The sequence below is a fragment of the Eurosta solidaginis genome, chromosome 3 (assembly GCF_040869045.1).
Source record: "Eurosta solidaginis isolate ZX-2024a chromosome 3, ASM4086904v1, whole genome shotgun sequence".
Lineage (NCBI taxonomy): Eukaryota > Metazoa > Arthropoda > Insecta > Diptera > Tephritidae > Eurosta > Eurosta solidaginis.
The window spans coordinates 197,436,366-197,464,268 of NC_090321.1; the positions used below are offsets into that span (position 1 = coordinate 197,436,366).

The 27,903-nt window shown below is 41.0% G+C and overlaps 1 protein-coding gene across 6 annotated transcripts in view; it reads left to right on the forward strand.

The window, feature by feature from the left end:
• Amph (amphiphysin) overlaps positions 1-27,903 on the forward strand; it is a 283,794-nt gene continuing 255,891 nt past the window's right edge. For 3 of the 6 annotated variants that reach the window (XM_067774496.1, XM_067774501.1, XM_067774502.1), the window contains exons 1-2: positions 1-230; positions 887-1,160. In XM_067774496.1, the coding sequence (XP_067630597.1) occupies positions 1,089-1,160 (72 nt within the window). In that variant the 5' untranslated portion in view covers positions 1-230; positions 887-1,088. Of the gene's footprint in view, positions 231-874; positions 1,161-27,903 lie in introns of all 6 variants that reach the window. The other 3 variants (XM_067774497.1, XM_067774498.1, XM_067774500.1) reach the window with 3 other exon arrangements.

Below are 27,903 nucleotides of genomic sequence, written 5' to 3' on the forward strand. Positions count from 1 at the left end.
GGTGCAGCTCTATACATACGCAGTAGTAAAAAAATATTGGAAATTTAGTTCACTATTCTAAACGGATTCACTCGCGTGTTTATTGTGTTGGACTATTATTCGCGTTCGCCAATTGTACAACGCCGTAACTTCTCCAAATTCATTCATATTTAGCACCTGTTTTTTTTGTTAAGTTTTTGTTGTGGTGTGCGTTTGTGCAAGTGCAGAGGAATTCGCAGGTTTCGAAAAAGGTAAAAGTCTAGAACAGTGGTCGCCAGGTAATACGTGTCCATCGTGAGATGTATCAAAAGGCGCGTATTGACTCCGACAACAATAATCCGAAGCGGAAACCAAAAATTCCAGCTCTGTCCGGAGATATTTGCAGTTTCATGTATTGTATTGTTGTGCACTTTTGTGTACGAAGGGATTTTGCACGCATTTAATTTTATGGTGGATGGCAAATTTTTTATAAGCGCGGCCGAAGGCCACCAACTTAGTAAGGTACTGTAGACTACATTACAGGTCCAGGGGGCCTAGTGGGGTGATCCTCCCTCGATCCTAAAAACACGACCCCCACCAAAAAAAGCAAGAAAACGCAGCGAATTGAGCAAATATGGTGCTACCATACTTAAAAATATGTGTAAATAAAGAAACGACTCAATGTATTTTAATCGCGCTATTTTTTATTCCAAAGTTTCTATTTTTTTTTATGAAATAAAAGTACCGCAAATATCTCCGGACAGAGATACAATATTTCTTTTCCGCCTTCGCATTATTGTTGTCGAGGACAATACGCGCCTTTTGACGCCTCTCTCGATATTTTTGGACGCGTATTAGCAGTCGACCCCTGTTCTAGACTAGTACCTCGGAAAAGCTAAACAATTTTATATTAAAGTTGTTTTTGTAGTGATTTTGTTCATTTTTGATCAAATAACTCTTAGCTCCATTCGATACACATACATATATATTTAATTGCAAACTAAAACTGCGATTTTGCATCTGTGAAGTTGGAGTTGTTGCCAATCCAATTAATTGCGGTTTTCGTTTCTATTTTTGTAACCGTTAGCGGTGTGGGAAATCTTAAATTAAAATAGTGCGCAAATTAGTTGATGGCAGATAATAACAAAGGAATCATGCTGGCGAAATCCGTACAAAAACACGCGGGACGTGCCAAGGAAAAGGTAAGTACTAAACGCGGTGAATCGGTGGGGTTCATTAATCAGTGCCTGGAAACATAAAATTACTGCCGCTATCTGCTGTTGTTTTTGTTGTTGTAGCTGTGTTGCTGAAGCAACCGGATGCCATTATCCTTAAAATGGTAACCAATATGAGACCTTGTGATTGTACACCCGTTTACTAGCTAATTTGGTATCAATGATCTGGCTGCGAAGTGTTTGGGATAGGGAACATGGTGCCGGTAGTTGCGCCACTGATCATGCAATTAGATCCGTTGTGTCCTGACATCGCCTTGGAATTGGTCAGTGAAAAAAGACCGGAAGATACGATATCAAGTAGCTCGATGCACACCGCATGTGGCCTCCCATCCGCAACATAACCGTCGTACAAACCTATAGGAACTGCAGTCTCCAAAGACTCCCATTTGACGATCTTGTGACCGCTTCCCAAGGCAGTCGGTTCTATGTACCGGAGCGACTCGGGATTTTTCCCGACCAAGGACTGTCATTTCAGTGTGACCCCATTTAATTTGTTTCGTCCCTCCCACAAATTGTCATCCTCCCAGCAGCTCCTTGCAGCAGGACTGCTACATATTCTCTTACTCCGGGAAGGTATCGAACCCAATCCGGGTCCGTCTCCTGACCCCGGTCCTGAGAAATGGTTTTGCTGCATTTGCCAGAAAAGAATCTTTTTAGGACGGTCATACTCTGTTCAGTGTGTCTCGTGCAAGGGATGGTTGCATCGGACAGGTTGTTCTGGGCTTGATCCCAAAACTCGACGTCCACGTAACTTTTATAAATCTTTTGTGGCTCCTTCCTGCTCACGCCCAAGGGCGTCCCGTAGTCTACGCCTAAGCCCCCCCCCCCCTACTTTCCAGCAGCCTCGCTGCGCAGCAAGCCACAACAAGTACCCGCTGCTGCTCGCGCCCCACGGCGCCAACAACTCAAACAGCTGTAACCACTCATAACTACTACCTTCGTAGTAGAGCTGGTAGCAATGCTGAGCATCAGCCCCTGCCCCCGTCTTCTTCTCCCCCCTCTTTTCTGGCAGCAATCATGCAGGTCAGGGAAACAGACTCTTAATCCCTACCTCCGTTTGCACCGTCTGCCAGCACAGAATATATAGGTTTGCGACATCCGCTCAATGCAGCTCCTGCCTTGGGTGGTGCCACTTTCCTAGATTTTCTCGTCTCCGCGACGGCAACCCCTCGACGGGTTTCATCGCGCCATGTTGCCAGGTCGCAAACCCAAATCATCCGGGTACCACAATGCTTGCCCAAGGGCGCCCAGTCCCAAGGCCACACCAGCAATTGCGTCCTGGCCTTCCACAACCTAGGCGTAGTCACCCGTCACTTACCCCTAGAGTGGCGGCGTCACCCCTCATGCACTTCAGAATTCTGCAGTTAAACTGTAATGGACTAACTGGGAAGATTACGGAGATAGTCGATTTCATGAAGCGGCACAACATCCGCATTGCTGCGATTCAAGAGACTAAACTCACAGCAAGATCTGCATTGCAGACCTGCTCTGGGTATAATGTCCACAGGAAAGACCGCGAGAGCGGAAATGGAGGCGGCCTCGCGTTTATTATACACCACTCTGTACAATATTATATATTTGATCCTGGCATCGACCGCAGGGACAATGTCTTAGAACGTCAAGGCCTATCTGTTCGGTCAGGCGATACAAATCTAGAAATCATCAACATCTACATCCCTCCTGTCACCTGTTGCCCCAGTGGATACCGCCCTAATATCGAGGCCTTACTCACTGGCAACAATCGCATTATCTTAGGCGATTTCAATGCCCATCACGACCTATGGCATTCAAACTTGCGGGCGGACAGTAGGGGTGAGATGTTGGCGGATCGACGTTCTGCACAATAAACGGAGACGCCCCCACACGTATGGTAGGAAGCTGTCATAGCTCGCCAGATATCTCAATCGTGAGCGCAGAACTCGTAAACTGCGTCAACTGGCAGCCGATGGTAACATTGGCATCCGACCACCTGCCCATACTTATTTCGTTCTAGCGTACCGCCGACTTCATCGTCACCGAAAAACGCACTTTCATAAACTTCAAAAAAGGAAAGTGGGAAGAATATAAATCTGCAACAGACAGCAGCTTTGCTGCCCTCCCTATCCCGACTGATGCCCGCCAAGGGGAGCGTGCCTTCCGTAAGGTGATTGAATCCGCCTCGGCACATTTCATTCCCGCCGGGAGAATTCCCGAAATCCGGCCCCACTTCCCGGCAGAGGCCGCGAGCTTAGCGAGGGAACGCGACCTTATAATACAGCTTGATCCAGGCGACCCCCAAATAAGGGATATAAACCAACGCATCAGATTGCTTGTCGACGAACACAAGCGGCCGAAATGGGAAGAGCACCTTAGAGGTTGTAACCTCTCTACCGGTGTAGGTAAACTTTGGTCCACCGTAAAGTCCCTATCGAATCCGACTAAGCACAAAGACAAAGTTTCCATCGCCTTTGGCGATAAGGTGCTGTCGGATGCGAAAAAATGCGCGAGCGCTTTCTGCCGACAATATATAATCATCCTACGGTTGACAAAGATAGACGGAGAGCCAATAGACACGCACATAAACACAAATTCAGCGCGTCACCAGTCACCATCACCGCTAGAGAGGTTGAGGACGCCATTGGTCGCGCTAAACCATCCAAAGCAGTGGGCCCAGACGGCATAGCCATGCCGATGCTTAAAAACCTAGGGAAAGAGGGTTTCAAATATTTAGCGCATGTCTTCAACCTGTCTCTTTCCACCTTTGTCATACCCGAGAAATGGAAAATGGCCAAGGTGGTCCCGCTACTAAAGCCTGGGAAACCAGCTAACATAGGTGAGTCATATCGTCCGATATCTCTCCTATCGCCAGTGGCAAAGACGCTTGAAGCCATTTTGCTCCCTTATTTCCAAGCACATTTGCAGCTAGCCCCTCATCAGCATGTCTTCAGAAAACTCCATAGCACTACCTCCGCGCTAAATGACATTAGCACCCAGATAAATTGCGGTTTGAATCAATACCCCCACCATAGAACAGTACTCGTAGCGCTAGACCTATCAAAAGCCTTTGATACGGTCAACCATGGCTCGTTACTGCAAGACCTGGAAGGGTCTACCCTTCCCCCATGTCTTAAAAGGTGGACCGCAAATTATCTGGGTGGTCGGCAGGCATCGGTGCAATTCAGAAACGAAACATCAAAACCAAGGAGAATTAAACAGGGGGTGCCACAGGGTGGTGTCCTATCCCCACTTTTGTTTAATTTCTACATATCTAAGCTACCTTCACCACCGGAAGGAGTCACAATCGTTTCCTACGCCGATGACTGCACAATAATGGCCACAGGCCCAGGCCCAGAGATCGATGAGCTATGCAATAAAATAAACGGCTATCTCCCTGATCTCTCCAGTTTTTTCGCCTCGCGAAACCAGGCATTGTCACCGACTAAATCTTCCGCGACCTTATTTACAACATGGACGCCCCAAATGTCGACCATATTGAACATCCACGTCGATGGCACTACGCTACCGACTGTCCTACACCCCAAAATCTTGGGTGTGACGTTTGATCAGGATCTACATTTTGGTGCGCACGCAACCGCAATTGTTCCGAGAATTCAGAGCCGTAATAAAATCCTCAAATCCCTTGCTGGCAGTACCTGGGGAAAAGATAAAGAAACGCTCATGACCACATACAAAGCAATTAGCCAGCCGATTACGTGCTACGCGTCACCCATATGGTCGCCAAGCCTAAAACCCACCCACTGGAAGAAACTACAGGCCTGCCAAAATACTGCTCTCAGAATCGCCACGGGCTGTCTTCTTATGTCCCCAGAACACCATCTGCATAATGAGGCGAGAATACTCCCCATCAGGGAGAGAAATGAGATGCTGACCAAACAGTTTCTGTTGAATACCCAGAAACCTGGGCATCCCAACAGACATCTGATTGACGAACCAGCACCGCCTAGGGGCCTAAGGAGTCATCTCCGTAAGCATTTTGAGGAAATACGGCACCTGAGAACCCAGCCGTATGAAACGAAAAAACACAAGCAGGTCCTTGGTGAACTCCATAGACAGGCGTCGGACCTTTATGTCGGGAATTGCCCGGTGAATCCAGTACTTGAAGAAAGATATCCAGAACTCGCGGAAGAGGAATGCATACTCCCCAGGGAAACGCGTGTCACTCTTGCTCAACTTCGTTCTGGATACTGTAACAGGTTAAACTCTTACCTATCCAGAATCAACCCCGACATACAAAATGTATGCCCCGCTTGCAATGTGTCCCCACATGACACCAACCATCTCTTTAATTGTAATGTGGAACCAATGCCTCTAACACCTCTTTCCTTATGGTCCACCCCTGTTGAAACCGCAAGTTTCCTTGGACTCCCGTTAGAGGATATTGATGACAATTTGTGATCGGTCGCGGCTATTAGGTAGGGCGAGCATTGCTACAACAACAACAACAACGATCTTGTGACTGTGTTGTTTTTGTAGCAGTTTGAGGGTTATAAAATTACCATCTTTGCAAGGCTTTGTTGTTTTTAAAATTGCGAAAAGTTGGGGGAAAAAGGTTGGGTATAGTGTTTTCGGCACCTGGGCCGCGTTTAGCAATAAGAACTTAAAAAAAAAACAACAACAACAACATAGGAGTCCGCTAAAAGGTACAGACCCAAAGATTTGATGGATCAAAAATTCGTTCCCAAGACAGTCGTTCTAGAAATAGCTAGATAGGAGATAGGCCGCCAAGTTTCTTATCTATCATGTTGTTGTTGTTGTAGCAATGCTCGCCCCACCTAATAGCCGCGACCGATCACAAATTGTCATCAATATCCCCTAACGGGAGTCCAAGGAAACTTGCCGTTTCAACAGGGGTGGACCATAAGGAAAGGGGTGTTAGAGGCGTTGGTTCCACATTACAATTGAAGAGATGGTTGGTGTCATGTGGGGACACGTTGCAAGCGGGGCATACATTTTGTATGTCGGGTTTGATTCTGGATAGGTAAGAGTTTAACCTGTTACAGTATCCAGAACGAAGTTGAGCAAGAGTGACACGCGTTTCCCTGGGGAGTATGCGTTCCTCTTCCGCAAGTTTTGGATAATTTTCGTTAAGCACTGGATTCACCGGGCAATTCCCGGCATAAAGGTCCGACGCCTGTTTATGGAGTTCACCAAGGACCTGCTTGTGTTTTTTCACTTCATACGGCTTGGTTCTCAGGTGCCGTATTTCCTCAAAATGCTTACGGAGATGACTCCTTAAGCCCCTAGGCGGTGCTGGTTCATCAATCAGATGTCTGTTGGGATGCCCAGGTTTCTGGGTATTCAACAGGAACTGTTTGGTCAGAACAGGAACTGTTTGGTCATATCTATCATCCTTCCTATCAGTGATCGCCGAAGGTGTGCCCCCAAGTACCCCGCCCCTCCGCCCGCTCCAAACCTTCGCGAGTGTATTTATCGGTACAACAATAACAACTAACTGATGGAGATAGTTTTCATTAGCAGGCTTGATTGGTAAACGAATCCCTCAGAATTTCTTACCGAATCTGAAACCTTTTTTTTACCTTGGAAACTAAGTTGTCGTTGGACATGTATGTCCCAAAATTACTTAAATAGCAACTAGAAAACTCTTTCTAGCTTGGCTGCAGTTAAGGGTAATAATATTTGCCTCTGCCGATTTTCTCCTTATGCCTTCTTTGTAGCTTTACTCCTGCCCTCTCTCTCCTATACCCACCTACCTCGTTCTCGAACATCACTTCCCCGTTTTTCTTTTTCCCATTCCCTCTATTTCTCTTAATCTTAAACTTTAGTCTCTCCTGCCCCTTCTCCGTCTTTCCGTTTCTTCTTTTTCTCTCCCTCTCGTTTTCCGATTTCCGCTGGAACAAAAAACTTTGCATCGTCAGTCAAGAACACTCCGGACGACGCGAGTACTGGAGCGTCCCACTTTCATATCCGGAAAATTAATATAACCTAAATCTTCTGAGATTGTTTTTTCGGTTCCAATAGCAACAACGTTAGACAGCAGCATCATTTAGTGTAGACAGAAAATATGCCGCGGAACAAACTGAAAGTACAAAAAATGATATCGGAACTATAATTATTGCATTTTATTTCACTGAATTAATATCAGTGACAAGCAATGACACAAAAACAACAGCAATTCGGTATGCTTATCCTATTATTGTATGTATGGATGTTCATATGCACTCTTGCCCTGCTTTATTTTCGAACAAACTTCGTTGACATGTGCAGTCTAGTGCAGTGAGAGTTTAAGCCACACTCATCTTAATCTTCCAACTGGTTTTTTCGTTATTATAACATTACACTTTTTGTTGGTATAGCGAACATTTTCTGTTTTTTGTTTTACCGGCTGCTTTTTCTGCGGTCCGGTTTTCGTGGTAGTGCCACAATAAGCGCCAGCATAGCAGCTCAGTGAAAGTTGGTTGTTTTTATAAGACTACTAAAAGATTTGTCTCACGTTAGAGCTTGAAACAAGTGTTGGGCCATGTTTGTTAACTTTTGATCATATCGATCCCGAATGACTTCGTACTTACTGAGTGTGTGCTCAGCAAATTTTTCGTTATACATACATACATATGTTAAAAGGCAAAGGTCTTCCATTAGACAGATTTTTATGAATTTGAATGGTAAATATGCACACCCTAAATCAATCGGTCAAGCTCTTCGCTGCTTTCTTTAAACCTAACTTTGTAGGCGACTCCGCCATTCCGACCATGCTATCTCCCTGTCTGTCCACTTTTGTCTTCACTGAACAATGAGAAATGACAGGAATGTTTGTTGCGTCCCTCCCACAGATTGTCATCCTCCCAGCAGCTCCTTGCAGCAGGACTGCTCCATATTCTCTTACTCCGGGAAGGCATCGAATCCAATCCGGGTCCGTCTCCTGACCCCGGTCCTAAGAAATGGTTTTGCTGCATCTGCCGGAAAAGAATCTTTTTAGGACGGTCATACTCTGTTCAGTGTGTCTCGTGTAAGGGATGGTTGAATCGGACAGATTGTTCTGGGCTTGATCTCAAAACCCGACGTCCACGTAACTTTTATAAATCTTTTTTGGTTCCTTGCTGTTCACGCCCAAGGGCGTCCCGTAGTCTACGCCTAAGCGCCCCCCACTACCTTCCAGCAGCCCCGCTGCTCAGCAAGCCACAACAAGTACCAGCTGCTGCTCGCGCCCCACGGCGCCAACATCTCAAACAGCTGCTACCACTCATAACTACTACCTTCGTAGTAGAGTCGGTAGCAATGCTGATCATCAGCCCCTGCCCCCGTCTTCTCTCCCCACCCTATTTCCGGCAGCAATCGTGTAGGTCAGGGAAACATACTCTTAGTCCCTACCTCCGTTTGCACCGTTTGCCAGCACAGAATATATATGTTTGCGACATCCGCCCAATGCAGCTCCTGCCTTGGGTGGTGCCACTTTCCTAGATGTACTGGTCTCCGTGACGGCAACCCCCCGACCGGTTTCATCGCGCCATGTTGCCAGGTCGCAAACCCAAATCTTCCGGGTACCCCAATACTTGCCCAAGGACGCCCAGTCCCAGGGCCATTGCGTCCGGGCCCCCAGAGTGGCGGCGTCTCCCCTTATGCACTTCAGAATTCTGCAGTTAAACTGTAATGGACTAACTGGGAAGATTACGGAGATAGTCGATTTCATGAAGCGGCACAACATCCGCATTGCTGCGATTCAAGAGACTAAACTCACAGCAAGATCTGCAATGCAGACCTGCTCTGGGTATAATGTCCACAGGAAAGACCGCGAGAGCGGAAATGGAGGCGGCCTCGCGTTTATCATACACCACTCTGTGCAATATTATATATTTGATCCTGGCATCGACCGCAGGGACAATGTCTTAGAACGTCAAGGCCTATCTGTCCGGTCAGGCGATGCAAACCTAGAAATCATCAACATCTACATCCCTCCTGCCACCTGTTGCCCCAGTGGATACCTCCCTAATATCAGAGCCTTAATCACTGGCAACAATCGCATTATCTTAGGCAATTTCAATGCCCATCACGATCTCTGGCACTCAAACTTGCGGGCGGACAGTAGGGGTGAGATGTTGGCGGATCAAATAGAAGAAACGACGTTCTGCACAATAAGCGGAGACGCCCCCACACGTATGGTAGGAAGCTGTCACAGTTCGCCAGATATCTCAATCGTGAGCGCAGAACTCGTAAACTGCGTCAACTGGCAGCCCATTGTAACATTGGCATCCGACCACCTGCCTATACTTATTTCGCTCGAGCGTACCGCCGACTTCATCGTCACCGAAAAACGTACTTTCATAAACTTCAAAAAAGGAAAGTGGGAAGAATATAAATCTTTTACAGACAACCGCTTTGCTGCCCTCCCTATCCCGACTGATGCCCGCCAAGGGGAGCGTGCCTTCCGTAAGGTCATTAAATCCGCCTCGGCACGTTTCATTCCCGCCGGGAGAATTCTCGAAATCCGGCCCACTTCCCGGCGGAGGCCGCAAACTTAGCGAGAGAACGTGACCTTATAAGACAGCTTGATTCAGGCGACCCCCAAATAAGGGATATAAACCAACGCATAAGATTGCTTGTGGACGAACACAAGCGGGCGAAATGGGAGGAGCACCTAGGAGGTTGTAACCTCTCTACCGGTGTGGGTAAACTTTGGTCCACCGTAAAGTCCCTATCGAATCCGACTAAGCACAGAGACAAAGTTTCCATCGCCTTTGGCGACAAAGTGCTGTCGGATGCGAAAAAATGCGCGAGCGCTTTCTGCCGACAATATATAATGCATCCTACGGTCGACAAAGATAGACGGAGAGCCAATAGACGCGCACATAAACACAAATTCAGCGCTTCACCAATCACCATCACCGCTAAAGAGGTTGAGGACGCCATTTGTCGCGCTAAACCATCCAAAGCAGTGGGCCCAGACGGCATAGCCATGCCGATGCTTAAAAGCCTAGGGAAAGAGGGTTTCAAATATTTAGCGCATGTCTTCAACCTGTCTCTTTCTTTGTCATACCCGAGAAATGGAAAATGGCCAAGGTGGTCCCGCTACTAAAGCCTGGGAAACCAGCTAACATAGGAGAGTCGTATCGTCCGATATCTCTCCTATCGGCAGTAGCAAAGACGCTTGAAGCCATTTTGCTCCCTTATTTCCAAGCAAATTTGCAGCTAGCCTCTCATCAGCATGGCTTCAGAAAACTCCATAGCACTACCACCGCACTAAATGCCATTAGCACCCAGATAAATTGCGGTTTAAATCAATACCCCCACCATAGAACAGTACTCGTAGCGCTAGACCTATCAAAAGCTTTTGATACGGTCAACCATGGCTCGCTACTGCAAGACCTGGAAGGGTCTACCCTTCCCCCATGTCTTAAAAGGTGGACCGCATATTATCTGGGTGGTCGGCAGGCATCGGTGCAATTTAGAAACGAAACATCAAAACCAAGGAGAATTAAACAAGGGGTGCCACAGGGTGGTGTCCTATCCCCACTTTTGTTTATTTTCTACATATCTAAGCTACCTTCACCACCGGAAGGAGTCACAATCGTTTCCTACGCCGATGACTGCACAATAATGGCCACAGGCCCAGGTCCAAAGATCGATGAGCTATGCAATAAAATAAACGGCTACCTCCCTGATCTCTCCAGTTTTTCTGGCATTATCACCGACTAAATCTTCCGCGACCTTATTTACAACATGGACGTCCCAAATGTCGACCATTTCGAACATCCACGTCGATGGCACTACGCTACCGACTGTCCTACACCCCAAAATCTTGGGTGTGACGTTTGATCAGGATCTACATTTTGGTGAGCACGCAGCCGCAATTGTTCCGAGAATTCAGAGCCGTAACAAAATCCTCAAATCCCTCGCTGGCAGTACCGGGGGAAAGGATAAAGAAACGCTCATGACTACATACAAAGCATTTAGCCAGCCGATTACGTGCTATGAGTCAACCATATGGTCGCCAAGCTTAAAAATTACCCACTGGAAGAAGCTACAGGCCTGCCAAAATACTGCTCTCAGAATTGCCACGGGCTGTCTTCTTATGTCCCCAGAACACCATCTGCATAATGAGGCGAGAATACTCCCCATCAGGGAGAGAAATGAGATGCTGACCAAACAGTTCCTATTGAATACCCAGAAACCTAAGCATCCCAACAGACATCTGATTGATGAACCAGCACCGCCTAGGGGCCTAAGGAGTCATCTCCGTAAGCATTTTGAGGAAATACGGCACCTGAGAACCCAGCCGTATGAAGCGAAAAAACACAAGCAGGTCCTTGGTGAACTCCATAGACAGGCGTCTGACCTTTATGCCGGGAATTGCTCGGTGAATCCAGTACTTAAAGAAAAGTATCCAAAACTCGCGGAAGAGGAACGCATACTCCCCAGGGAAACGCGTGTCACTCTTGCTCAACTTCGTTCTGGATACTGCAACAGGTTAAACTCTTACCTATCCAGAATCAACCCCGACATACAAAATGTATGCCCCGCTTGCAATGTGTCCCCACATGACAGCAACCATCTCTTTAATTGTAATGTGGAACCAACGCCTCTAACACCCCTCTCCTTATGGTCCACCCCTGTTGAAACGACAAGTTTCCTTGGACTCCCGTTAGAGGATATTGATGACAATTTGTGATCGGTCGCGGCTGTTAGGTGGGCCGAAGCATTGCTACAACAACAACAACAAGAATGTTACCGATACTAATGCCTGAGAAACCAGCTTATCTATCGCCAGTAGCCAAGACACTTGGAGCCGTCCTGCTTCCTTATTTCATCGCAAACCGGCGGATAACCAAAAATTAGCATGTCTTACGAAAACTACAGCACCACCACCACGCCCCAATTATATGTGTAGTCGGCAGGCATTGGTGCAGTTCAGGAACGTAACATTAAAACCGAGTAGAAGTAAACAAGGGGTGTGTGCCACAGGGTGGTGTTCTATCCCCACTTTTGTTTAACTTTTACTTTTTAAAGATTCCTTCCCCACCAGAAGGAGTGACCATTGTGTCCTACGCCGACGGCTGCACAACAATGGCAGCAGCTCCTGTCATCGATGAGCTATGCTATAAAATCAACGCGTATTTCCCTAGTATTTCCAGTCTTTTCACCTCGCGAAATCTGACACTGTCACCGACCAAATCCTCGGGGTGGATAAGCGTAATACAAAGCTTTATAGCTTCAAATCTTCCGCTACCCAATTGTCAACCCCACCTACGCGAGGGGAATTCTGTTACAAACATGAATGTATCATACAAATGTTTAGCAGGTGCGGAGAAATACTTCTACTGAAGTGGAAACCATTTGGTATTTCTAAGTAGCTTCCGTTATCGCGGCCACCGAGGTGTGGTGGTAGCGTACTCCGCCTACCATACCGAAGATCCTGGGTTCACGCCCGGGCAAAAGAAAATTAAAAAAAAAAAAACAAGTTTTTTCAATTAGAAGAAAGTTTTTCTAAGTGGGTCGCCCTCGGCAGTGATTTGGCAAGCACTCCGAGTGTATTCCGACGACGACCCAAATAGAAGAGAAGCTCGGCCTTAAATCTCTTCGGAGATTATCGCGCCTTACCTTTATTTTGGTTTAGTCCGTTATCTCGTCGTTGCGCGTTTCTTTCACTCACCCAAAATGGTCTAGAAAGTAAATCGGAAGTTAATAAATATTGCATATTTCATACACCTATATACTTCGGTACTTTGCGCTAACCGCCACCCATATCTGTTGCCAAACCGGGATACTTTGCCAAGCCTAAAACAACAGTAACAATTTCGACTTGTTTGGTGTTTGACTACCGGGTATCGTAAGCTAAAAATTAGACATTTTACGTCAAAAGAGCAGAGCTTTTCAATTTTTACTGTGTTGTGAATTAAATACTTACGTAAGTACGTAAGTCAATCACACATCGTAGTCACGTATGTACAATAGCACCAACAAGTAGGCATCTAAAATATGGGGATTTTATTTATCTCAGCGGCAACGCAAATGCATCTAAAAATTGCAAGTATAATTACAAAAGCTCATCCATGCAAAAGCAACAAAAAAAAAAATATTACAAAATAAGTAACGTAAGTATGTGCGAAGATTAAGACAAAAGTATCAATCGACAAATTTGCAAGCAACACGTTATTTGCCATTTCCCGCTGCCGGGGTGCATACGCGCATTTCTTGGGTTGTGTACCCGGTTGCAAGCAGCGAATTTTGTGGGTATCTTCACACCACCTTTTACGCCTTTTTCGGTGTCATTACACTCGATTGACGCAACTTTGCGTAGAAGCAGTGAACTTCCTGATTTGTGTAAAAATACATTGAATTTTACATGTGGACATTTGTGCATACAAACATACGTACATATGCTTGTGTAAAATTCGTAGTGACCGCAGCCACAACATACGTGTTAGGAAGACTACATTTTTATATCGCGATAGATTGGTCCATGCAATGATTATGAAACGCAATAAGCTTTATTCACTCTGGGGAGCGTAATTTGAAAAACCTTCGTGTGCAGAACTGGATGAAGCTTTTTTGGAGTCGAGTTAACCCGTCGTGTGTTAATACCTGTTTCAAAGCATGTCCTGCATTTGTGGTGCCTGTTTGTCATGTCTTTGAGTTTACAGCCGTCTCAGAAATGGATGCGTTGAGGTGCATAAATAAAATAAAGTCGAATGCAATCGGTGAGGACAGTATACCGACAAAATTTGTTAAAATAATTGCCCCGTAAATTCTTCCTACTTTAACACATATTATCAACTATAGTATCACTACTTCTTGCTTCCTGGATATATGGAAAGTTGCCACGGTGAGACCCATTGCGAAAACTAAGTCTGCAAGCTGTCCTAGTGACATATGAGCTAACAGCATCTTGCCAGCATTCTTTGAGATATTGTTGTATGGGCAAATTCCGATCAAAGTACAGCTACTCCACGACTATCATAAAAATTTAAAACGACACACGGTGGGGCATTGGATCAATTTAGCTGGCCAAAAGTCGATTTTTCAAAATATTCCAATTTTTTTTTTAATATACCCTCTGGCGTACCTAGATGTCCACTGAATGGTATACATACCCAAAACCCATCTGCAACGTCTTCGGAGCTAACTGCGTACATCTAAAGTTGTATAAAAAGTTTGTGCAGTTCGATGTATTTTTGGATTAACAAGTAAGGAAGGCTAAGTTCGGGTGTACCCGAACATTACATACTCAACTGCCAAATTACAGCTTGCAAAACTTTTAAATTACCTTCTTTTAAAAGGGCGGTGCCCATTGTCCAAATTTTACTAATTTTCTATTCTGCGTCATAAGGTCAACACACCTAACAAGTTTCATCGCTTTATCCGTCTTTGGTAATGAATTATCGCACTTTTTCGGGTTTTCGAAATTTTCGATATCGCAAAAGTGGGCGTGGTTATAGTCCGATTTCGTTCATTTTAAATAGCGATCTGAGATGAGTGCCCAGGAACTTACATACCAAATTTCATTAAGATACCTCAAAATTTACTCAAGTTATCGGGTTTACGGACAGACTGACGGACGGACTTGGCTAAATGAATTTCTTTTTTTGCCCAGATCATATTGATATATAGAAGTCTATATCTGTCTCGATTAGTTTATGCCGTTACGAGGTACCGTTATGCGAACAAAATTAATATACTCTGTGAGCTCTGCTCAACTGAATATAAAAAGCAATATACCAGTGGGACACCTCCCAGTTGAAAAGGTTGGCCGCATCCCTTGATTGTGGCAACACAAGTCTGAAATTACAGAAGGGTTGAAGAAATACTTGTTCACTTGTTTAGCCTTAATCAAATCTAGTTACATTTTCTTTAAGAACAGTAAATGTGTTTTTAATTCATATTGTAACGGATTTGGAGAAATTTCCCTTATTTCCAACCTTCTGCAAACGTTCGAATCGCTAAATTGTCGAATAAATAGCTCCAATATTCAGTAATGCAAAATGGTATTTATTAGACTACTTCACAACTAACAGCGTGTTTAAATCAAACTGATTACTGACTACTCAGCTTGTGCTACTTTTATACTCTCTGTTGCCTTGTCCGCATATTTCTCCAAATGTCTCGACGTTTATCCTAGAATCTCCTACTTGGTATCAGCTATATGCATGTGTATTTGTAGTTTATAGCCTCTCGCATAGCCATATGCGTGTGTATATGTGATTACTACTTCAGCTGATGATTACATGTGTTTATGAGTATCTCTCCGTTGCCTTGTATGTATGTGTGTAGATGATGATTGATTTCTTTACGTACATACGAGTGGCTACTTAGTATCGGCTTAGTGATGGTAGTATCGCTTAGTGATACTAATATTCGTCACAATATATTAGTTTTTTTATACCGCATGTTTTAACTGAGTTATTCTACTTGTAATACTACTACTTTTTAATATCAAAATTTTTAAAAACCTTTCAAACAAAAAGATATGTATATCTTTTTTCCCACTCAGCATTTAGGTGATTAAATTTTGAATTTCCCTACATATCAATACAATTTGATTACTCTTTCTGACTAAATAATGAGTTATCATACAATTGAACAAAAGGAATAATCAAATATGAATACTTTTGATGATGAAAAACTAAAATGCATTTTTCGATCACTTTTTGGAATCATTTTTGAAGTCCTTTAATGACTAAATATTAATATTTCATAAAAACCAACAAAAAGAATAATCAAATATGCTTACCTTTGATGATCAAAAACTGAATAAAGTTTTTCAATCACATTTTGAATCAAATGTGTTTTTTTTAGGTGATCAAAATTTTATAATCACTTTTCATTCAGCTTTCTGAATCTTTTATGAATATATTTGTTGACTGAATAATGAATTTTATACTTGTTGAAATTTTACTTTTCATTAAAAATTTTATTTTTTTCACATGCACATATTTTTTCAATCATGAAGCTAAGAAAAAATATATAAAAATTTTATTATTTATGCAAAAGATATTCTTCAAGACAAAAATAATGTAATGCTGCTCGTGAACGAAGATTTCCCCAACCATTTCTCCCCTTCAGCTTCCCAGAAAATACATAATGATTGGACAATACATAGGTTGTGAACTATTTGAACCCCAGGTAAGTGAAACTATCTTGACATACCTGGATACGGCTTCAACATCCCGTATCGTATCCGTATTTTAAGATGCAGACGATAATGCTGATGTTGAATGTTGTAGTCGCAGGTGTATATCGGTCAAGTTTGTTTGCAAGTTAGCTGTGGTTCGAAAAGCTCACTTTCGCATGCTTTCTTCCCCTGATGAAATAAGATTATTATGTAGTATCCTATTTTGAACGAGATATGAAAAATAAATGCATTATAATGGCATTCAAAAATGATTCAAAAATCTCAACCAAAACGATTGAAATATATTCACGAATATGATCAGAAAATGACTGTGAAAAGCAGTCAAATATTACTCTAAAACTATTCAAGCTCAATTTTGCGATGATATCAAATATGAATAAAAAGCGTTCCGAAATAGGAATCATAAATGATTATTAAAGAATAATCACATTTATGGTACATTTTTCTCCCGACGATACGTTAATTTTCGAACAGAAAATGCTTTTAAATTTGAACGTTTCTAATCATCTTGTGGTATGATATTTAAATATTTTTTCATCAAAATTTTCAAAAAATGCTGGCTGGGTTATGGCATATCATGTCAGTAATTTTTTTGGCAATACATAAGCTTGTGTTTGTTTCAAAGTTTAATAACAAAAACTTCTGCGCATATCCACGATTTTTTGAGTGGTGATCAATTTTGTAAGTGTGTCGTGAAAACTGTAGATCTGTATGTTAGCCTTCATCCTTGGTATCCGTTGTTGTTGTTGTTGTTGTAGCAGTGCTTCGCCCCACCTAACAGACGCGACCGATCACAAACTGTCATCAATATCCTCTAACGGGAGTCCAAGGAAACTTGCTGTTTCAACAGGGGTGGACCATAGGGAAAGGGGTGTTAGAGGCGTTGGTTCCACATTACAATTAAAGAGATGGTTGGTGTCATGTGGGGACACATTGCAAGCGGGGCATACATTTTGTATGTCGGGGTTGATTCTGGATATGTAAGAGTTTAACCTGTTACAGTATCCAGAACGAAGTTGAGCCAGAGTGACACGCGTTTCCCTGGGGAGTATGCGTTCCTCTTCCGCAAGTTTTGGATACTTTACTTTGAGTACTGGGTTCACCGGGCAATTCCCGGCATAAAGGTCCGACGCCTGTATGTGGAGTACACCAAGGACCTGCTTGTGTTTTTTCGCTTCATACGGCTGTGTTCTCAGATGCCGTATTTCCTCAAAATGCTTACGGAGATGACTCCTTAAGCCCCCAGGCGGTGCTGGCTCGTCAATCAGATGTCTGTTGGGATGCCCAGGTTTCTGGGTATTCAACAGGAACTGTTTGGTCAGCATCTCGTTTCTTTCCCTGATGGGGAGTATTCTCGCCTCATTATGTAGATGGTGTTCTGGGGACATAAGAAGACAGCCCGTTGCAATCTGAGAGCAGTATTTTGGCAGGCCTGTAGCTTCTTCCAGTGGGTAATTTTTAGGCTTGGCGACCATATGGGTGACGCGTAGCACGTAATCGGCTGGCTAATTGCTTTGTATGTAGTCATGAGCGTTTCTTTATCTTTTCCCCAGGTACTGCCAGCAAGGGATTTGAGGATTTTGTTACGGCTCTGAATTCTCGGAACAATTGCGGCTGCGTGCTCACCAAAATGTAGATCCTGATCAAACGTCACACCCAAGATTTTGGGGTGTAGGACAGTCGGTAGCGTAGAGCCATCGACGTGGATGTTCAAAATGGTCGACATTTGGGACGTCCATGTTGTAAATAAGGTCGCGGAAGATTTAGTCGGTGATAATGCCAGGTTTCGCGAGGCGAAAAAACCGGAGAGATCAGGGAGGTAGCCGTTTATTTTATTGCATAGCTCATCGATCTGTGGGCCTGGGCCTGTGGCCATTACTGTGCAGTCATCGGCGTAGGAAACGATTGTGACTCCTTCCGGTGGTGAAGGTAGTTTAGATATGTAGAAATTAAACAAAAGTGGGGATAGGACACCACCCTGTGGCACCCCTTGTTTAATTCTCCTTGGCTTTGATGTTTCGTTTCTAAATAGCACCGATGCCTGCCGACCACCCAGATAATTTGCGGTCCACCTTTTAAGACATGGGGGAAGGGTAGACCCTTCCAGGTCTTGCAGTAACGAGCCGTGGTTGACCGTATCAAAAGCTTTTGATAGGTCTAGCGCTACGAGTACTGTTCTATGGTGGGGGTTTTGATCGCAATTTATCTGGGTACTAATGGCATTTAGCGCGGAGGTAGTGCTATGGAGTTTTCTGAAGCCATGCTGATGGGAGGCTAGTTGCAAATTTGCTTGGAAATAAGGGAGCAAAATGGCTTCGAGCGTCTTTGCTACTGGCGATAGGAGAGATATCGGACGATACGACTCTCCTATGTTAGCTGGTTTACCAGGCTTTAGTAGCGGGACCACCTTGGCCATTCCCCATTTCTCGGGTATGACAAAGGTGGAAAGAGACAGGTTGAAGACCTGCGCTAAATATTTGAAACCCTCTTTCCCTAGGCTTTTAAGCATCGGCATGGCTATGCCGTCTGGGCCCACTGCTTTGGATGGTTTAGCGCGACCAATGGCGTCCTCAACCTCTTTAGCGGTGATGGTGATTGGTGACGCGCTGAATTTGTGTTTATGTGCGTGTCTGTTGGCCCTCCGTCTAACTTTGTCGACCGTGGAATGCATTATATATTGTCGGCAGAAAGCGCTCGCGCATTTTTTCGCATCCGACAGCACTTTGTCGCCAAAGGCGATGGAAACTTTGTCTTTGTGCTTAGTCGGATTCGATAGGGACTTTACGGTGGACCAAAGTTTACCCACACCGGTAGAGAGGTTACAACCTCTTAGGTGTTCCCCCCGTTTCGCCCGCTTGTGTTCGTCCACAAGCAATCTGATGCGTTGGTTTATATCGAGACTGCCTGCATCGCCTTGATAACGCGGACTCCAAATTACTCAGCCGTATTCTAATATTGGCCTAACTAATGTTGTAAAACGTGCCTTAGTTATGTAAGGGTCGTTAAATTCTTTTGGCCACCGTTTAACAAATGCAAAAACACCTTTGCCTTTTTTCACTGTAGCATTAATATGAAGATTGAAACTAAGTTTGGCATCCATCATGACTTCCAAGTGACCAAAATTGTTTACAGTTTCTAGACTATAGTTGTTAATTGAATATGAAGATGGTGGTGAAATTCTCCGAGAAAAACACATGAATTAACATTTTTTGAGATTGAGCGGCATATAATTTACATTGCACCAGGTAACTAAGTGATTTAAATCCATTTAAAGCAAGGAATGTTCCTCAACCAAGGCATATGATATGAAAAGTTTTACATCGACTGCGTACATCAAGATTTTTGAGTATTTAATTGTTTTAGATATAACGTCTATGAACAACAAGAACAGAATCGGACCAAGATGGCTGGCCTGAAGAACACCAGAAGAAACGTCGATGGTCCCAGAAAGTGTATTTTTAAAGATTACTTTTTGCGTACGATTACCAAGATACGAAGAAATCACGAGACATACAGACAAAAGTGTGACCATTTTAAGTATTTATATATTTTTTACTGCAAAGGCAGCAGTACCAAGTCTAAGACCGGGGTTAGGTATTTGTAGGTAGGTATGTATTAAATTCATTCATATAAGTTCACACAATTTCCAGTGTACACTTTAAAACTCACAGTTAGAGAATCCAGCCCTTCTGAAAAGAAAAGATCTGAAAAACAATTTAGAAACCAAATAAATTCAAACTCAAAAAGTAAACATTATGAAAAGAAAAATACAATCGTAATGAAAAATTCAATCGTCTTAGCCTATAATTGCCAAATCTGTTTAATTAAACTTTTATCTTTGTGCTAAATATACGAATATTACGTCATAATATTTTTTTTGAATAATGTAAAGAAAAATAGGCGCAAACAAATTCAGGTCTAAACAAAAATGTGTGTTAAATAAAAACATACATACGATAGACATACATACGTAGTTCACATATTTACACAAATTACTGCACTAATTTTTCTTAATATTTCATAATTTTTGAAACGGCAGACATTTTGTTAACATGCAAGCGTGTGTGTAAAATTATTGTATCCGTATTTAAAAAATTGTATCTTAAATATATATAAATATAAATAAATCCCTATACCAAATGTACTCGGCGTTGAGTCTTCTCGTATACGAATTTGGCAACAACAAATTGCAGTTTCCTCAAATACAGTTAGCCACCACAACATGTGGTGGTACTTAGTCAGTGTTGCCATTTTGGCGCTTTTGGAGCCAGATCTAGCCCATTTTTTGCGTTTAGCTCCAAAAATTCCGGTTTGGCCCCTAGCTTTTGTTGTGGCCCTCTTTAAAATGATTTGCCCTTTTTAGCTCCAAATCCATTTCGGCAATACGTATTGTTAAATCTGTAATGTGTTTTATGTGTGTCGAGGTTTTTTTTTATTTGTTTCGTTATGTATGATGTGTCTACTTTATACTCAGCTGATAACAAAAACTTTAATCGGTAAATTGTGTCATGAGGTTGTACATTTGCTTTCCAGCTTGTGCAACAGCATAGTGTCACCGTCTAAGAGTTTCGACCCTTACTCTTTAACTTCAGATTATAATAAATTTTTTTCTCCCGTGCCTTATTTTCATTACACCTTTGAAGAATATATACAAATTAAAAAATAAGATAAATGTATAGACGAATTCATTGAAAGAAAGATACGTAATATATGTCACGACTTCATAATTAAATTAATAGAGCAATTAAGGCAACGCTTGCCGCACAATATACAAAAATATCTATCTCCAAAATTGGAAAAATGGGACTTCAACATTAAGTTTTTGGTTTGATGTTAAAGAGTATAACAGTATAATTCCAAAAATTTTTCGATTTTGTACTTAAATTTTTGTGCTGCCACTAAGTATGCTGAAGTTGAAAGAACGTTTTCAAACATGAGTGATTAAAAGCAAACACAGAAACAAAATGAATTTAGTTATGTTGAATTCGCTTCTGACAATAAGAAGTGGTATTATACAGCTGAATAAATGCTGTCATGACTTTGAAATAAACAACGATCTCTTAAAATCAATGAACACAAAAAATATTTATGAGTGTAGCAATAATAATAATTCATCTTCTGAGGACGAAATCATAGATTTTGAAGACTAAGGCCCTTCATATATATCTCGTCCCAACATAAACTTTAATATTGACACGAGTATTTTAATGGTGATTCGTACACCCGTAGGACGTTAAAAATTGAATAAGAAAATTGGAACAAATTTAAGTTAATTATAATCGGTCAACATTTTGGCAAGTCGTATTTTTGGTGAACCTATAGCCGTGCCGTCATCGCAGCAGTGTGGAAAATACTGCTTACTTTTTAACGATACCTTACCGCAAAATGGCAAAACAAAAGTTAAAAAAAACGTATTTCTGTTATTTAAAATATGATAAAATGAACTATAAAAATAGTATTATTTATGTACTTCTCTTGTACCTTATATATTTTGTTTTTGAGTTTACGTTACCTTTTTTATAACTTTGTTTAAGCTTGATTTCAAATAAATCTGAAAACTTACACTGAAAAATGTACATATACTTTTAGCCCCTTTTGCGACGTGTTTTGGATTTTCGTAAAGAAATTTAGCTCTTTCTAGCCATTTTTTTTCTAGATTCTGCCCCCAAAGAAATTTTTTCTGGCAACACTGTACTTAATAGCAAGAATGCGAAAGAGAGAATCATTGGTATTTTTAATATGACACTATTCAAAAAGAAAAGTTTTATAAAGAAGAGCGTAAAAATTTGAAAAAGGTTTTTTTTTTGCTTTTTGCACACTGTTATTCATATGCATACATACATACAAATCCAACTAGGTGGAAAGAAAATAATTAAAAAATTATTTAAAACATATTTCCGCCGTGGTGTGATGGTAGCGTGCTCCGCCTACCACACCGTATTTCCTGGGTTCACACCCCGGGCAAAGAAACATCAAAAGTTTAGAAATAAGGTTTTTCAAGAGAAGTACATTTTTCTAAGCGGGGTCGCCCCTCGGCAGTGTTTGGCAAGCGCTCCGAGTGTATTTCTGCCATGAAAAGCTCTCAGTGAAAACCCGTTCGTAGTCGACATAAAACATGTAGGCCCCGTCCGGCCAATTTGTAGGGAAACTCAAGAGGAACACGACGCAAATTGGAAGAGAAGCTCGGCCTTAGATCTCTTCGGAGGTTATCGCGCCTTACATTTATTTATTTATTTAATTATTTTTACATTTTTGTTATTTAAAAAAAACTTTAATATTTTTTAAAACAAAAACTTCTTATGTAAATCAATTGTTAAAACTTTTTCAAAAACTTTCGAAAATTCGAATTTTAGTCCAATTTATTTAGTATATACAAGTTTAAACACTAAAAATTTCGATTGACTTCCGAAAACTTCCTTTGCGAATAATGTTTTAGATTCTCTTCTTTATATCTCCTTTCTTAGTTATTTTATACGGAAAAATTCACTATTTAAAGTTTTCCAAGAATTCTAAATAAAAATTTGGAAATTTTTATATTCGAATATTTTTGAAATTGGTTTACATACATACTTTTTATTACAAAATTTATTTTTATAAGGGTGTTTTTTTGTAGATTTACAAAAATAAAACCCATATATGTAATACTCCTATATTGCTAATAGAAAGTGCTCGCAATGAGTTTTGAATTCCAAATTTAAATTGAGGTACATTCCATGATACAAAAAATGGAGGTAGTTCCATTTAATGTGACGTTAGCCACTTGACTTTTACGGAGACAATGACAATTTCATCAAAACAAGCTACCTGATGAAAAAATGTTATGAATGTTTCTAATTTTGATAGATTTCATATTAAGGGATACGACTCAATTTCTTTCATAGTTGTTTTAAATAAAAAAGAAAAAATAAGCTGCATGCGTTGAAAATATGTTAATACGAAATATCAGCCTAGAAAAGAAGGTATTTAATAAGTTTTTCCGCCTGATGTGGCGGAAGAAACATGGATCGAGGTATGTAAAGCAAAAGAATACAGCCGTGGGGTCCGTACGTTTACTCAGAACATTTAGACAAAACATTCACGTTTGTTAATGACAAAAGGATGTCTTTATAAACTAACACCGCGTTTTCTAAAGAGTTTAGCATACTTAAATGCAGTGTTTATGAAATTGAATGGTGATAAATTGGCTATAGTCCACATTTTAACTTTTTTATTATTGTACAATTGAGAACATTTCCCTGTAGTTCTGCAAGTTAGCCACTAGTTGTGAGATTTCTTATGCCCGTTGTAGCAGGGGTCACCTAGGGGCAAGCCGCGTCCTAACATTCTGTGCCCTTATAGCATTGGCATGGATGTGGCGTCCGACAAACGTAACAAACTAAATACCTAATTTTTCTCAGCATGCCTTGAGAAATATCCACTAAAGAGGCCTGATAATAGGGCCATGCTAGAACAAAAGGGTTTTTCGTGTATTTTTGTCTGTTTTGGGGTCAAGCTGACATATGAGCCATTAACAAATGTAGTTATTATCGACTATTTTTCGATAAAATTGCATGTTTTACTGTAGTATCAAACGATATGCATGCACATAGATCGTACTAAACCATATTATTATTGTCTCAGATGACCATTGCGTTTTCATCCTGAAAGAAATTCCCATCCCGAAAAACCATAATTTCGTCTTAAACAGTAACGGTATGACAACGCTTCTAGCAAAACAACAAACATTATGAAACTTCAAAAATCCCCAAATAACCTTCTTTTTTATACCATGGTATATTCGATTATTGAATACAAAAACAGCAATATATCGGCACTCTGATTATTACATATGTATATGGTGAAAACCTTTTAATTTTTTTATTTCAAAACTATACATTTTTTTTTTATTTATCATATGGAAGCTCATTTGTTAATCTGTAGCAAAAAGCAAGTAAGGACGGGACAACCGAAGACTTCATACCTTTCATGAATGGGGCTGAACAATAATCTTATCCCATTCGTAATCTCCAAATAATGCGCTGTATAAGATAAGAAATATATAGTGAACAGATGTACATACCTACACGATTTTAAGATAAATATAAAAAAATGGCAAAAAACCCCCTTATCTCTACGATCGGTTGTATGGGATATATATTATATATAGCTCCGATCGAAATGATTTTTACAGGAAATCTTCTATGATATATTAAAATAAATATCACCAAGTTTCACGTTTATACTTTCTAAATTGCGGCAGGAATGACCAAAATCGTCTTATCTGAATGATCGGTTGTATGGGAGATATATGTTATAGTGGTCCGATTCTGTCGGATCCGACAAATGTCTAATATAATACAAAAATACATCCTTGTGCCAAATTTCATTGAGATATCTCAAAATTTTAGGGACTAGTTTGCGTTCAAACAGACAGACGGACATGGCTATATCAACTCAGTTCGTCGCCCTCATCAATTCGGTATACTTAATGGTGAGTCTATATTCTATATTTCTCAACGTTACAAACATCGGACCAAAGTAAATATACCATTTCATGTTCATGAAAGGTATAATAAAGATTTTTAAAACTATTCGTTTCTTTCGAAACTGGTTTGGATAGTTTCGTTATGCAATTCATTTTAGGTTTACAGAGTCACCGAAAATAGGATGTTTAAGTTTTTCCTTTTCTTCGATAAATATTTTTAAAAAATTTTTCGAATTTAGTTTAAATAGTTTTCGTTATAAAACTCATTATTATGTTTTTTTTTTTGTAATTTTCGAAAATAAAAATCTGTATACCGAAGTTTTTTTATTTATTTATATGGATATAAATCTGATCCACAAAAAATTTTAATATTATTAGCCGTGTTTTTTAACACGCGTATATCCGTTTACGCTTAAACTTTATATGGACTGCTAAGCGACAAACTTTAAATACACCTCTGAAATTGCTGCGCATAAATTTTGTCCTACTAAATTTCAATACGCATTATACTCAGATGTAACTGAAATATGTGTCTTTGTTTCACCCTCTACACTAATTCTATGTATTCTATGTGTGTCCACAATTCATCGCAACTGATTCAGCTATATTTTATACCCTATGGCCATCAGAGCGTTGTGTCTCCGCTTTTCGGTACACCCTGTTGCTGTAGCTAGTTGTTTAACCACAGCCGCTAGATGGGTCTCCTAAGCATTATCTAAGCGAGGATAGGAGTTTTTTTACACGCGCAAACGAAACGTATACACGTGTAAAAAAAAACACGGCTATTATCAAGAATCATGCCTTAGTTTTTGTAAAGTTTTTCCCAATTGCCTTCTCTGCATATTTAATCTTTTACACACTGCATACTTCGTATGTAATTATGTGTTAGAGTTATGCTTAGTGGTAAGGCGGTTTTCAAAGAAACTTTGTATTGTTGCTGTTTTTGTTCTATTTATTGAACTACACTGAAAATTATGTTTTAGATTTGCTTGCATACAAGTGTGACAATTTTTTATAGGGAAAATTAATGAACCAAAAATTATCCAAAAATTTTAAATATCATTTCGGAAACTTTCACGAAAATGTAAACAATTTTCTCGAATTAAAGAATTTTTTCTAAGAAAGTTTTCGAAATTAATTTTTTATTGGTTTTTTTGGTCTTTAGTTTGTAAAAATGTTTGTAAATTGTCGAGCACGACGCCATACAATTTTAAATAACACACAAAAACGTTTTTATACTCAGTTGAGCAGAGCTCACAGAGTATATTAAGTTTGATTGGATAACGGTTGGTTGTACATATATAAAGGAATCGAGATAGATATAGACTTCCATATATCAAAATAATCAGGATCGAAAAAAAATTTGATTGAGCCATGTCCGTCCGTCCGTCCGTCCGTCCGTTAACACGATAACTTGAGTAAATTTTGAGCTATCTTGATGAAATTTGGTATGTAGATTCCTGGGCACTCATCTCAGATCGCTATTTAAAATGAACGATATCGGACTATAACCACGCCCACTTTTTCGATATCGAAAATTTCGAAAAACCGAAAAAAATGCGATAATTCATTGCCAAAGGCAATTAAAGCGATGAAACTTGGCAGATGGGTTGACGTTATGACGCAGAATAGAAAATTAGTAAGATTTTGGACAATGGGCGTGGCACCGCCCACTTTTACAAGAAGGTAATTTAAAAGTTTTGCAAGCTGTAATTTGGCAGTCGTTGAAGATATCATGATGAAATTTGGCAGGAACGCTGCTACTATTACTATATATGTGCTAAATAAAAATTAGCAAAATTGGATGAAGAACACGCCCACTTTAAAAAAAAAAAAATTTTAAATTCAAATTTTAACAAAAAATTTTATATCTTTATTGTATATAAGTAAATCAAGTCAAAATTCAACTCCTGTAATGATATGATGCAACAAAATACAAAAATAAAAGAAAATTTCAAAATGGGCGTGGCTCCGCCCATTTTCATTTAGTTTGTCTAGAATACTTTTAATGCCATAAGTCGAACAACAATTTACCAATCCTTCTCAAATTTGGTAGGTACATAGATTCTATGACGGTAACTGTTCTCTGTGAAAATGGGCGAAATCGGTGGAAGCCACGCCCAGTTTTTATACACAGTCCACCGTCTGTCCTTCCGCTCGGCTGTTAACACAATAACTTGAGCAAAAACCGATATATCTTTACTAAACTTAGCCCACCTACTTATCTGAACTCACTTTATCTCGGTATAAAAAATAGCCGAAATCCGACCATAACCACGCCCACTTTATCGATATCGAAAATTACGAAAAATGAAAAAAATGCCATAATTCTATACCAAATACGAAAAAAGGGATGAAACATGGTAACTGGATTGGTTTATTGACGCAAAATATAACTTTGGAAAAAATTTTGTAAAATGGGTGTGACACCTACCATATTAAGTAGAAGAAAATGAAAAAGTTCTACAAGGCAAAATCAACAGCCCTTGGAATCTTGGCAGGAATACTGTTAGTGGTATTGCATATATAAATAAATTAGCAGTACCCGACAGATGATTTTCTGGATCACCTGGTCCACATTTTGGTCGATATCGCGAGAACACCTTCACATATACATCTAAGGGCCACTCGCTTTTAAAACCCTCATTAATACCTTTAATTTGATATCCATATCGTACAAACACATTCTAGAGTCACCCCTGGCCCACCCTAATGGCGATATCTCGAAAAGGCGTCCACCTATAGACCTAATGTCCACTCCCTCTTAAAATGCTCAGTAACACCTTTCATTTGATACCCATATCGTACAAACATTCTAGAGTCACCTCTGGCCCACCCTAATGGCGATATCTCGAAAAGGCGTCCACCTATAGACCTAATGTCCACTCCCTCTTAAAATGCTCAGTAACACCTTTCGTTTGATACCCATATCGTACAAACATTCTAGAGTCACCCCTGGCCCACCCTATTGGCGATGTCTCGAAAAGGCCACCTATAGACCTAATGCCCACTCCCTCTTAAAATGCTCAGTAACACATTTCGTTTGATACCCATATCGTACAAACATTCTAGAGTCCCCCTGGCCCACCCTAATGGCGATATCTCGAAAAGGCGTCCACCTATAGACCTAATGCCCACTCCCTCTTAAAATGCTCGGTCACACC